Below are 14534 nucleotides of genomic sequence, written 5' to 3' on the forward strand. Positions count from 1 at the left end.
CTTTTACAGCTTGACTTCAAATGCAAACATAATACTCATTTCTCTTTTTGCCTTTACAGCTGGTCTGATTATAGAATCAATGACATCAGTGATCAGCATACTTAAACTTTTGTCCTTCCACTGTGCCCTAAATTCAAACAACAATTCCAATTAGAATATAATGCTCTCACTTCTGTTTTGTCCTCTTGTTGTAATACGGGATTTTGCATTCTCATTGCAGCATTAAGGATAGCTCTCCTCTTACAGGTGTTCTAGATGGAGTGAAAAATTATCAGCCAGGAACTGCAGCTCTCAGATAATAGCAAAACTAGTTGACAGAAGTCACATTGAATAAGTGACAGTAGTTTTGAGAAGTTCACGTAGAACAGATGAAAAGCACAATAAGCACAGTTAACTACGCACTGAAAAATAAGACAAAGAACACAAAGGAGGAATTTAAAAAATGATAGTGTAAGTAACAGATAAAAGAAACCAGCAACTACATATGAAATAAAGATGTTGACAGCTTTTTGCKTTAAAGTTTTCTTCTTCTATTCTATACAATTTATACAACAACTGGATCTGTAGAAAAAAAAGGTATTTTTTAAGCTTTTCTAGCAACATCAAAGTGATGGATTGTATCAATAATACACGTGTGTGTCAGAACAGCTAACTCCAAGCCTCTGCTTTCAAAATAATCTTCTCATACCCCATCTTCTGGGCAATAATTTTTTCCTATTTTGTTTTTATGGACAATCCTAAACAGCTTAGTTTGTCAAATGCCATTAATTGCCATAAACCCAATAAGCAAGACAAAATGTCTTTCAGAGAGGGATAARAAAAGAAGCTTAAACTTTGAAGCTCAATCTCAAATCGATACTCGAGAAGAGATGAGGAGCTATCCAAGGTGAGCTGAGCACCAGAAGACTCAGCAGAGATAGTTGGGGACTATTAAATTAGCAGGGTCATTCCCAGAGAGCATCCCCCCACCAAACATGGGCAGCTTCGCAAGCCTAGGGGGAGGCAAGGGAAGGGGAAAAGGTCAGCTCCTCTCTGCTGGAGAAAAAAAMCCAAAAACCAAAAAACTTTAATTTTTATCTCAAATAATTAAATTTTTTAAACTTGATTTCAAAGTTTTGCATGAAATCTTGACTCTTAAGTCGATGCCAAGACTCACTCTAAATTCAATAAGGCCTGGATTTTATTTCCTTCAATATTTCTTACTGCCAGACTCTGGGCATATGTAGCTGGGGCCAAGAACAGAAATACAGCTAGTCAGTCCCCTGTGCAATTCTATTAAACTCGACCTGGCCAGTGACACTATGTTTACAAGCTGATTACAGTTGACATTATTTTATTATAGCAGAGCGAACAAGCCCACGTGGTTCGGCGCGGGGCGCCCTTGCCGGTCTCTCGGCAGGCGTCTGCCGGCCCAGGAGAGCCACGGTTACGCCCGGGTCCCGCCAGCCCAGACCTCTGCCCACACCATCCCTGCCTGCCACCTTTATTCGCTTAACGCATCTCATCTGCTTCTACGAAATTCTTAATTCAAGCCTCCGCAAACACCAGTTTTACACAAGCCTCAGAAGTTTCAAGGTTGCTTATACTTTTCCTGCCCTATTATTAGCGTTACTAAAGCGAGATTTTTAATGAAAAGCTAATGAWGAATACCAGTGTATTCCTGCCCATCGTCACGAACAGGACGGCAGCCTGAGCAAAACCACCGCTGAGCCCCAGGGCCAATTCTGTCCTGCTGACGTCCTGATATTTTAAAGCTTAGCTCTTCGTTCATGCTGCTGTRTCATGTTCTTCAGCAGAACATCAATTAATAATAGAGAATAGTCAAAAAATATTTTAATGAGGAACTTCAAAATAAAATTAATCTCAGAGAAAACTACTCAGTTCCTAACCAGGATTTTATTAGTATTGGATTCAAACACCCTTTTAAGGAGTAAATAAAAATATTATTAAAGAAGAGATGAACAGAAGTCACTAGGTGACACAGCACAGCTAAAAAAAGACAAATTTAGCCCTGATAAAAGTACTTACAATGTCACTGATTGAAAGGAAGTTGAATCTATTTAGAGCAGACCTGAATTCGGTCCAGAATGCTGATGCAGGCCCTTTCTAGTAGACAAAATAGCAAATTAGAAAACAAAAATATCAAGCTGCTTCCAAGCCCTATCAAAACGTGCAGTACATAAATTCTGAATAATGAAAAACAAATAAGTAGTTACAAATGCACAGGAATCACTACRACTTGCTCCCTATGGATTAGGGCTGGAGGCTCCGATTCTCGGCTGGCAGCAGCTTCAGCCGAAGCGCGCGCCTGGGCATCGCTCCTCGCCTCGACCCGCCGCGGCTTCCAACCGCCCAGCGCAGCGTTCTTGCCTTATTCTGGGTGCTTACAGGTCTCGCTCTTGACTCCCTCTAAGACGGCACCTGATCTTTCTTATTTGGCTGGATTTGGACAACAGAACGGAGGAGCTGGAGGAGGGCGACCTGGCAGACGTAGGCGGGCAGCACGAGCACCCGCGCCTTGCCTCCCGCACAGCGCTCGTGCAGCGCTCCCAAGGGARCTGCGCCACCGTAGCCATGGAGTAGCGGCAAAACTGAACACAGGCCCTACAGCGAAATTATTATAAATATTTATGCTTAAACTGAATTGCCCCACCTGAAATCATCTTCAGCTGGAAGCAAGCTCTTGTTACAGCTCAGTGAAACAATACAGATACGCTTCTACAGCGCAATCCGTAGCCTTTGTACAATAGAGAGCCTGTATCATAAAAAATGGGGATCGTATTTGTCTTTTCTGCTGGAAAATTCCAAGACTATTCCACCCAGTATAACATCTAGCATTTTATCYCATTTTATTTCATTTGTCTCAAATAATGCAATAAGCTCACCATGGATATCAGTAAGAGATCTGGGTTTCTGACCCACAGAATTAGGAATAGAGGTCTATTATTTTTAAACCACATAAAAACGGTAATTCTAACCAACCTACGGTTGTTGCAGAATATCCAGTCAAGTTCAAAATCTTGTTCTGTATCATTTATGCACTCAGTTGCCATAGCACRGGATAATTAAGACCACCTAGAGCTCCAGAATGACAAGAACCAACAATTTTTCAGGAACAAAGAGACTCGCTACTAGCCGGGAAACTCATCTGCATAGGAATGGGAGCTTTGTCTGCGTGCAAAGCCATGAAAAGCCTCGCAGCATGGGCGGCATCACACATTTCACTACCTCTCTTTCCAATGAGTCGTTTGTCTTTAACCTGTTTTCCTAACAGAGCCTTGCATACATTCACTTTTCATTAAAATAATGTATCGTAACAAATTAAAACACAACCCTGTGTGGAAAGAGCAGCGGAGAAGAAGGAATTATATTTGACAAGAAAGCGCTGGTGGCTGCAGGAGAACAACCTCCCCAGAGCAGGAGCAAACTGAACACAAGTGAGTCTGGAAGYAGCGAGGTAGCTTGCTTAATGATTCCTGTAAATCATTACGCGAAAATAAACCACAGACAAAAAGAAAGTTTCTCAAGCGTCTTTAAAGAAAATCCTGATTTCCAACCGTATTTTCCAGCAGGCTTTGCACACAAGGGAATCACTAACCACTCATTAAAACTGTCGTTGYCAGCCATCTTCCTAACTGTTAGACTTGTGCAAGCCTTCAAAAACTCTGCGCGAGACCAGCACAAAGCCACACAAGAGCTGCACTCTTCCACCCAGCCACGCGTTTCAGACATCAAGGGGTACTTAGAGATTCTGATTCAAATCTGCTTCAATTTTGGCTTGCAAGGTAGAGACTTTTAAGGAGCTAATATAACAACTTATGGAGAGCATTCAATTATTCCACTCCAAGCCCAGAAGAGCAGTTTAGAGCAAAATACTCAAGGTAAATTACACGATCTACATTTCAAATGAGAAGGCACTCTGCAAACTACCTTCCACTTCCACTGACAGCAGCAGAGAGTTTAGCACTTTCAAAGGGCAGAAGCAGCAGCTGTCAAGATGTCAAATGGTAGCACACCAATTCAAATGATAAAAGCATTTCTAAAGAAAAGGAAAATGTGCTCTATTTTTAACTTGCAGCTGTAAATCATTAAAAAAATATATATGTCTGTGCTTCACCCACTGCAGTTGCCACTGGGACTCTGCCTCGGTGCTCGGTGAAAAACACGTATCATATTAATAAGATGCTCATGAATTGTACTTCTGAATATTGAACATAAAACAAATCACTTTTTAACCCATGAAGAGAACTGAACGGGGAAAACTTACGCATCCAATGTGGTTCAGAGCTATCTTTCATACTTTGTTCTCCCTAATGTGCAGAATTACAGTTAACTAAAGGAGATCTACACATACATTGAAAGCTCAATATCAAAGGCATTCAGCACAGAGGTGAAAGAAAAAAGGATTCTACATTAAACAAAATACCTCTGAAAGGCTTAGGACTAATACTGCTAAATGAAGATATGTAAAAATATTCTAACTTTTAAACAAACAGCTACATATTTAGAACAGAAGCATTTCATTTCAGTCAGTCAGTTACTATAAAGAATGTGATGAAACGCCTTCACTAGAGGTCATCARGAAACACGTAAAACTTGGAGTTTTTATTCTTTTTTCACAAGGAAATAGAAAACCTCCAAACCACACAAGCATATAGGCTGAAAATGCCATTATTGTTTTGCAACAGGTCCTTCCCCACATCACAAACATATTCCGTCTCTACAAAGGACATGAGCTTTTTTTTTCCTTGACCAATGATACAACTTCTAAAAATTACTAAAACAATGCAAGGCAACATCCCCTAATAATGAAAAACACACCACTTATTCTGAAGCATCCTGGGCTAGGCACAGATCACTGTTACATATTATTTAACATGTAAGTGAAGTATGCTGGGAGGAAGAAGGAAGAGAAAAGGCCAAACAGGCAAACTGAACGCATGCAACTGGTTGTAACCACTGCTTAGAAAGGACTCCTTCAAAATGGGGCTAAGGCTGGACAAGAGGATAGTTTAATGACAATGTGGAACATGTTTACAACAGGAAGGTATTTTAAACAGATCTCTGATGTCAGTACTCCCCTTAGCAAGTACTGTTTAGTAATGTAACGACTGTAAAGAATCAAACTGTTCTAAAATAGCATCCAGGCAGATAGTTATGCTATGGCTAATATCAGAACACAAACCAGTAGTACATAGTTAGTAAATACACAGCGTATTTAGTTAGGTAAAAATGAGCAAAACCCCTGAAAGAACAGYGATAAGGCACAGATGATTCTCCTACATGAGTTTTAAAGCCTCTCTCTGGTCTGCTCTGTGCAGCTGGAAGAAAAAACTGCTGAGAGCTGCAGATTCAGAAATAGATAGAGCGCTCTTCAAACTTTCCCCTTCTATTCAAAGAAGTTATCAGTAGAAGTCAGTGAAGCATCTAGAAACATTCAGAAACTGTTTTCCACACTCCCGACCCTACCTGTCCAAGCACCACCCAGACAAGCACACATCTGAGAGCAGAGCATTACAAACGCACCGGCGGGACACAACACTGTCAGTGGAAACAGGCCAGGAAACCGAGAAGCAACTACCCTATAAGGGCACTGCTCTGCTCCCCTACAGACTTTGAGGATTCAGAGTCCCTACACCACGTATTAGTCACCTCCTGCCAGGGCACTGAACGCCGCTCACAGCAAGAGCCTTGCAGATGTGCAGAAATCCTCAGGGGGCCGCAGGTTCGGTCATGCAGGTGTCCTTTACAGGACCGATACAAGTACAGTACTATAAAACATCTGAAAGGCTTACAGCAAATATCCGTGTCACTAGCTGTGTAACTGTGGGTGACTGGCAGGTAGAGCTCTCTAGCTTGTCAGCTCTGCAAATTTCTAGGACCTGATAAAACTTAAGACCACTGTTGAAAGTTAGAAGGACTCAGAGTTTCAGTAGTCCACATTCTACTTATTCTCCTTAGTGGCACAAAGATCCGAGGTCTTCTCCTGTTACTATTGAGTTACCCCACTGAGATGAATGAGTAGCACTGGCAAGACTACAGTTTGTTTATTATTAGTTCACAGCTATGCAGGTAAATTTCATTAAAACTATTATTATGCCAAGTTACAGATTTGGAAAATTAATATTTACCTATTTCAYAGTGGTGTTCTGATGCTTAATTAGTCTGTGAATTGTTTCAAGACACACAGATGAAAAACTCCATGGGAATGCAACTGTTTCTGATTGACTAAGAAAAGACAAGAGGGAAATCCTGCATCACTCCTGTATATGCAAGTAGGATATTACATCAGAGATGAACTCCGCAAGTTCAAGGGAGTGCAAGCAGAGAGCAAACAAGGCATTTAAAAAATGTTATGCTTGGTATGGAAATCACTTTGCAACATACTCAGGATGTGTTTATAACATTTTAGTTCAAAGCCTTCCAAACTGATAACCCYTCCTGGATGGTCTGAGGATCTGGCAAGCCACAAAGGTCTTAGAGTTCACCTAAAATTGGCATCTACACTTTGACCCTTGTCCTGTTTACAGTATCTGCAAAAAGACCTTTCCAAGGGCATGGAAGCCTACCAGCGCTCCAAACTGCGTGTCACTCGCCATCGACCCCACAGCTGGCCTGCAGCCGACTGCCATCGCCGCTCAGCTCAGCTCGATGGACTCGAGCACAGCTAGGTGGCAATCTCGCACGCACGCGGCCCCAAAAGCCATCCCGGGAAACTCCAAGGGCCCCTCTGCTGCAGAAGACCATTCCGAAGCCCCAGCAGCCACAAGGTGTACAGCTGCAAGGTGACTGACTGAGCAAATAATCTGAAAGGAATCAGTTTACATTTATGCTTCCAAGGGGAAAGTATACAGAGCTACTGAGTTAAAACTGCATTGCATTTTACTGGCTAATATGTACRTTTTGCTGAAAACCTAAAAGCAGAAACATCCACATGAAATTATTTCAGATAATTTATAATTCCTTATCTATACTTGCTCTTTTCTCTCCTACAACAACCTGCTTCTGGAGTTCAAAGCTTCCAGTCTGCTTAGAATTCTTGAGYATTTAACCCCAAAGTTGTGAAACTACACTGCTGTGCTGAGATAAAGACTATTTTCTCCCTATGACTTAAATCTTCCAAGAACTATACTGTATATGAATGCTAATATGTATCAGCATGTGCACATTATCCATTATATGGAGTTAGGCTATAGGATATATATTTTGCCTTTTTTACAGCTCAGTCAAAAACCTGCAACTCCACTGAGAAACCAGACAACCAGACAACAGAATATCTGCATCTCCTCTTTAAAAAAAAAAAAAAAAGGCCACGGAGCATAGCAGACTGTATTCCAACAAAGAAATATTCAATTATTCATTATTAGAAAAACCAGAATGAATACATACATTTTTTATATTGGCTTTCAGCCCTATTTGCCCTTGACACAGACAGACACCTAAAAATTGCCTGCAGGTAAAAGGCACACAAAGTCTACAGCAGGCAGCTTTATCAGTGTCCATTTAAATGATCTGCAATATAGTTCATGCAAATATCATGTTTACTTTGTAACAAAATAAAAATTATGCAGAGAAATGTAGCWTCCAATAAAATTATGAGATGAAAACTAGTTTTTAAAACTAATTTTGTGAAAGAATGTATAAAGAAATGATTTTTGTAAGAAACCTCCAAGTTTATTTTGATTTTCTCTCTGTCAGTGTACATACTTTAGTCTGATATAAGTGGAGAATCACTTTAAAAGACCAGCTCCATAGTAAAATTGTCTTACGTTAACAGTTTCTGTTTCAGTTTACAATCACATAGTTTCTGACATTTACTTGTGGTTTGGATTTCGTCTTGTTTTTAATTGATGATATGAACCATGTTTCAAAGATGTGCAAGGAAGCCTGAGCTCAATAGATTCAGAAAAGATTCCCGTAAATCATCCACAATCCAGGTTTTAGTCTAAACTTGAATTAAAAATAAGAAGTAACAAGAGAAAGAAGAAGATCAGCCTCAACATAACATTTTAAATATCATTTTTCTTTACTGTAGTTACTTCCTAATTCTGATGGTGTCCGACTTCTCTGTGGCAGCTGTCTTTTCCAGGCCAGAAATAGAACCCCAAAACAAACACGCCTGAATAAATGGTTTTCTGGCTCTTAGAGAAAATCTCACAAAGCAAATTTTTATTTTCCCTGTTACATAGTTGCACACTTATTTAATATCAACGAACTGTAATAGAGGATAACCATTACGATACAAGTCTCACATATACTCCCGAGAAAGAACTCCAAGACCACAACGTTTTTAATTGTTAATAACATCTTACATCAGTCGCTAATATGTGCCAAGCCCCTAAATGACTTTTTGCTCCAAAAATCTTCTCAGCTTTTAAACACACTGTTCAGAACAGGTTTTGTGCAGCCCCCTCTGCTCTTGGCTTTCCCTCTCCCAGAGGAGAAGAGGTTCCCAGCCCACCTCCCTCCAGGGGCTCCCACAGTAATGCCACAAACACGCCAGGACCAGCCCTTCTCCGCCGGCTCCTTGCAGCCCCGGACATCCTGCAGAGCTAAGCTGGACATGGGAGGGGAGAATACCGGCTGCACAGCTCCCTCCCTCTTCTTACATGCCCTTCTCCTATTGTGCGCATATGCATTTGACTTTAAAATCATCATCGGTGGCCAGAAATGACTAGAAATAAAATCTATTAATACAAATTTTACATCGTGCCCTGTTCATTTAATAGCTGAAAACGCTAGTGCTTTTCTTTACTCCCAACCAAGTTTTACTCTTTTGCTGTTATTTCCTCAGAGGACTATTTAATTAGTTCAAATGCCAATGCCACATAGATCTTGTGCTTAAATTAAACAATAGCTTAAATAATGCTTTAGGGAGCTACTTTTTCAAGGTTGTTATTTTTAGGTATCTAGGGGAGTGCAATGTGTTGTGCTGCCATACTGCACAACAGAAAGAGGAAGAGCAACAATGTTTTTCTCAACAGATTTTAACTCAAGATCCATCTAATCATTAGCATCAACATTTTGCAGTAATGAAATATGATGGGTCCATACTACAAAAACAAGCAAAAGAAAGCATGATACATTGCCCTAATTTTTTTTTAAGCTGTTCTCACCCTAGTTTTTCAGCAGAAAGYGCTCACTGATGAAGCTAGAGGAAAAAACAGCCCAAACTGTCAGGAGCACATTTCCCTCTGACTGCAGGGCGCATAGGAAAGTCCCTCCCCCAGCTGTAGGCCCCTTGTGCAGAAGTAACTACAAAGTAGATCAAATGCTTATCTATCTGCTCTGAAAACTCAGTTAAAAAGCTACCRAAACCCAGACTAGCTATACTTAGCCTCAGTAGTGTAGAAGGACCAGCRAGGATGCAAGAGAACCCCTAACAAGGCATCAGTGTGTAGGCAGAAGCTCAGATACAGATGGCAATATGCTCACCCTGGGTTGGGAAGACCTGCAACTTGGAGTTTGCCGATTTGATACAAAAGAAAGTTAAATGAATCATCCAAGAAAGAACATTCCCCACTATACCAAAGCTGATGAAGTAAAGAGGAAAAAGAATATATGTTTACAACTTATTATGACATTTTTTAAACAAGCATTTTATTTCAAGAAAATAAAACAGAAATTATATCTGGTTTCAGAGGTAAAGAGAAACTAAACAAGGTGAAAAATACATATWGCAGTACCTCCAGCTGCCAAAACAGCTAAAATATGTTCTATTCTAACTTTTCACTAACACCCAAACACAAAATTCCCTACAACAAACAAGAGTCTGAGAACAGCGCAGTCAAACTGCCGTGTGTCATCAGCTTCTGATGAGTTGCCGGAGAACCCTGGGGTAAACCTAGGCCATGACCTGAAGTTAAAAGATTCTTTACCTTCAAGTCTCAGAAGTTCTAAGCCAACATCATACTATTCATCATCTGCCAGGTACATAAAATTTGTCTGAAAGTCTGTAAGACTCATCGGTAACTGACGTTTGCTCCAAAGGATTCAACTGTAATAATTACAGTAAACCTATTTTAAAGAAATAATGTGATCTAATTCATTATGTTGAATACTTATAAATCGTGTCCGCTGCAGAAGACCTTGGCCTTACCCTGGCTGCCCAGGGGTACCACCTTGAGGGCTGTGCAGCGCTTACACCAGCACAACTCCTACTGCACACGCAGACTGGGACAGATCACAAAACGGCTCTCCGAAAGCAGTGTTTTCACAAGCATGCTCTTCCTGYAGTACAACCTAATGCACAAAGAATTTCAAATACAATTTTAAGCCAGTAATGAGGTGAGTGGATGAGCGGATTCCATAGATAAATTATACCTAAACAAATACTGGAATGCTAGAAAATGTCCTTTTTCTAAAGCAAACACATAATCTGGTGATGTAGCAAACAGGATGTGGTAAAAAGAAAACTACTTAAGGTGGTTACACATTCCGCTTAGACACATGCTGTACTTCCCCATGAAGCTGGTGTCACAGAGGAAGCAACTGATGCTGGGAACAGCAGGCTGGCTGTAGTATAAATGCTGGCATGGCAACTTTTTGGCTGGCTGCATCATCTCCATGTCCTCTGTAACTCAACAGATCAGTCTTACAGAGTTGAGGAACATCTCGGAGAATCAATCCTGCAAATATTCATGCTATTCTCAAGTGAAGAGAGCAACTTATTTGCCTTCATGAAGAAAATGATGTAATTAAGAGGACAGAGGTTTGTTTATGCAAATATTATGAAGTCTCAAGACCATTATCACCCCCAAGGGGGTACTGCCATACTGCAGCCTGACGGAGCTTCCTGCACTGTTTTCAGCCCAAATGAAAGAATGAAGGTTTCAGTTCACAAGCCCATGAGATCCTCTGCAGTCATGTACCTGGGGTGGGATGGGGGTGGAAAGGCTGGCCAGAGCTGGAAAGCACTGATCCTGAAGGGATTTAAGAGTTCACTGTGGATAAACACAGCTGAAAGGACTAGCACCACAACYAGACACATTAAGAATAAAACATTCAATAGGAATAAAAAAAAAAGTTACTTAATTACATGATTCATTACATGATATCAGAAAGACTGGTACCAAAGAACTAACACGTTTTTCACATTTGAAAGAAGGATACTGAAAAACAGGAGAAACAATGAAATGGAGCTGTAAGAAAGATCTGTGGTCTGGAAGAAAACTTAACAGTCCTTATCTACATCACTTACCAAAGAGAATAAAAGACGTAGCCTGATCAAGTTTTATAATTACTACACAGGGAGAAAGTATTGTATACTGGAAGGCTCTTTAACTGATAAAATAAAGGCATAGGAAGAGCCAGTAGCGAGAAGATGATCTCAGCTGTTATACCTCTTAAGAAGATACACATTTGACTAAGAATTGATTTAAACTCCTTAGAATAACAACTGTCATCTTGCTGTATATGTTGGCCACAGACCTGCAGGTTAAAGTCCAACACTAGCTGAAGCCTCTACATATCCTTGGGATACAAAAATATAGTAAGAGTGAAAAGGTGATTTTTTTCTTTCTATTTACCGCAGCATATTTATTTTCACAGCATTTTGCATAATGCCTGCCTAAAATTGAAGGTACTTTACCACAAGCAATTATGCTAATGTCTGGAAACAGAACTAACTTAATGACAAAGAACAGGCTAGAAAATGCAATAAAATTTAAATGAACAACCGCAGTAAGGAAATACAATATTTTCAATGTAATGGAAAGTATTCTGTTAAGAATAGTCACATTTCTCTTCTACCTTTTTTTCCTTCACTCTAAAGCTTTCTTCAGGAGAAAACAACCTCAGAAGTAGCCAAACAAAACGATTACAGACAACCTTCTCATATCCCTGGAATGAGAGTTTTTGTAGCTATGACTATGCTAAGCACAGAGGAAAAACAAGGCGAAGTATATGTTCTCTGCACCTCTTGACGATGCATCTCAAGATCTGGGGAAAGACCAATCTTCTAATGAAATTAATACTAGGTTCTAATACTGGTAGTTAATGAGGCTGGGGCAGGAGATGTGGAAACAGATTAAATCCTTCACTTCTTCCATGGCTACAATTACCTAACTGTAACTGCTATAACCTACCAAAATAACTGCAATATTTTTCACTTTCTTTGAAACAACCTCCTAATGAAAAGTATTCAATTATATAAATAGAAATATCCATTACATACAAACAGTGTGTTTTTTTTTTTAAAGTTTCATTTACTTGTTTGATTCTGTGTGGTAGCAATAAATGTCAGCCTTTATTWGGTTGCTTAAAAGTTTGCTTATTTATTTTGCTACTCCTGTGCACTAGCAATACATTAATATTCAGCATAAAGAGCTAAACTGAGGCAAATATCGAAAGATGTCAGCACAAAAGAAATATCTATGTAATATACAGCATAAAACTTCTGGTCAGAATATAAGAAATCACAGTTTTTATACACAAATTACAGTAATTGAAGAGGAGCCTGTGTCTATAATCTGAAGTACGTATATACAAGTCTCACAAATTTTCCAACAGCATTTCCACAGCCTCCTTTGTAAAAAGCTATGAATCCTATTAATGACAACCTATGATACCGTTAATTAACTTGAGTTTGGCAACACTCAAATCTCTCACCACACGTATTCTCACGCCTCCTCAGCGGCACGTTTCAGGGCTGCCAGGAGCTCCGAGCGCAGCTGCAGCCAGCAGCGGGGACCGGCCCTGCCGCCCCGCCGGCCGGCCGGGGAGGCCTCGACCCCACCAGGGCACGGCGGGTACTTCGCTCCCAAGGGTTCGCTCCACTCTAACCCTCCCCGTTTCAGAGAGGAATAGACCCTCTGACACCTTKAAGTCTTTCCAGTCTCCGTTTTATGACCCCGTGCCCATGTCTCAGGGAAGGAGCAGTCGTACTATCCGAACAGACCTACAGCAGCCCTCTCTCAAACGTCCGCTGGTCAGAGATACCACAAGCCCTCATGACATCTGTTCCACTGCTTTGCTACCATTAAAATATTTCTTCATATTTTTTTGTCTGTTTTCCAGCAGCTTAACTTGTGATTAACCTCACAACTTCTGCAACTGCTTTTTATTTTTTTGAAGACTGTTCGACCTCACTTTTCTCTCTCGTAACCTACGAAACACTCTATTTCAATACTTCCTCATAGGTCATATTTAGCAGACTGCTAAATAAGGTCTGCTTGTTCTTGCTGCTCTCTCCTGGACTCTTTCCAGCAGGTCCATGTATATTTTGCAGTCCAGTGCCAGAACTGGACATAGCATTCTGCCAAAGGAGGATTATTTCACACGCCTCACAGGGTACAATCCTGATTTTATATTAAAGTTATGTGAATAGTTGACATATCACAGCTTATAATTCACTCTAGCATTCAAGTCTGTTAAAAATGCCTATCTGACAGTGGTTCTCCATCCTGTATTTGTGTACCTAATTATTCCTCTGTAACTAATTACTCCCGCATGTGTAGAAGATAGTTCTTGCTCTTACAGAGAAATCTTTTTTTTTTTCACATCCCCTTCTCCAGTTTGTCGTAATCTTTTGTAATGCTGTTTGTAGTCCTCAGCACACAACTGAATACATGCATTCTCCATTCCAACACTAACACYGTTAATTAAAATACTGCATACTGACCGATCTCTGACCCACTCTTCACAGAATCACGGAAGCCCACTGGATACATCCTTCCACGTCTGACAGTGAAGCACCGAGCACTGTTCCTCACATCCTCACAATTTGGCCCACTCCCCCTAGGCCACATTTACCTATGCTGCTAGCAAGAAAATGATGTGAGATGGTAAAGACAACACGTGGTATCTTTTATACTACTGCTCCCTTATCAACAGGGCTTATTACCCTGTGAAAGAAGAAATTAAACTGGTCTGACATATCCTATTGTTGACAAATCCATGCTGAATAATAAATTTTTTCCTAGATGTTTGCAAAAAACGTATTTTTTTCTAGCAGTTTTCCAGAACTTGAAGTTAAGTTGACAGATTGCTTGGCTTCTCCTTTTTCCTTTTCACAACATTTCATTTTATTCAACATCTTTATTTTATTAAGTCCTGTCTATATTACTGTATTCTTAAGACTATCTACAGTATTTAGCTTCAGCATCCTTTACTGAGAAGTAGCAGGCAAGCCAATCTTGAAAATATATGAATGAGTAACATTTTGTTCAAATATGACTTACCAATTTTCTGATGAAAAATCTTGTCAAAGGTTAATTCACCCCTTTCCTCAAGATATTTCTGCATAACACTGCGGATACTGAAAGAAAGAAAAAAAAAGTTACTTGAAACCTTTTTTTTTTTTTTTTTTTTTTTTTTTAAAGGAACTCTAATATACTTGGGAGAACAGGATCACTGTGATGAAACATCATTGTAACAGATTCCTGCACAAGCAGATGCCACTACCCATTTACTTCCATCAACTCAGACCACAACAGGCAAAGCCTATGGTCTTTGCTAAAGCCCAGGAGAGTTCAGAGAACTGCAGTCATTAACTTAACAGGCTTTTAGTCAAGCCACAATCACAGTTTTATATT

The 14534-nt window shown here is 40.1% G+C and overlaps 1 protein-coding gene across 1 annotated transcript in view; it reads right to left on the reverse strand.

Annotated features, from left to right (window-relative positions):
• The window catches only part of GRK3 (G protein-coupled receptor kinase 3), a 55882-nt gene extending 41628 nt beyond the window's left edge, over window positions 1-14254 (reverse strand). Inside the window, exon 1 of the mRNA XM_085310295.1 lies at window positions 14181-14254. Coding sequence (XP_085166421.1) covers window positions 14181-14244 — 64 coding nt within the window. The 5' untranslated portion in view covers window positions 14245-14254. The remainder of the gene's footprint in view (window positions 1-14180) is intronic.
• Between the last annotated feature and the right edge of the window lie 280 nt (window positions 14255-14534).

The sequence above is a fragment of the Rhea americana genome, unplaced genomic scaffold, assembly GCF_003343005.1.
Source record: "Rhea americana isolate MKP2758 unplaced genomic scaffold, rheAme1 scaffold_315, whole genome shotgun sequence".
In the NCBI taxonomy this organism is placed as follows: domain Eukaryota; kingdom Metazoa; phylum Chordata; class Aves; order Rheiformes; family Rheidae; genus Rhea; species Rhea americana.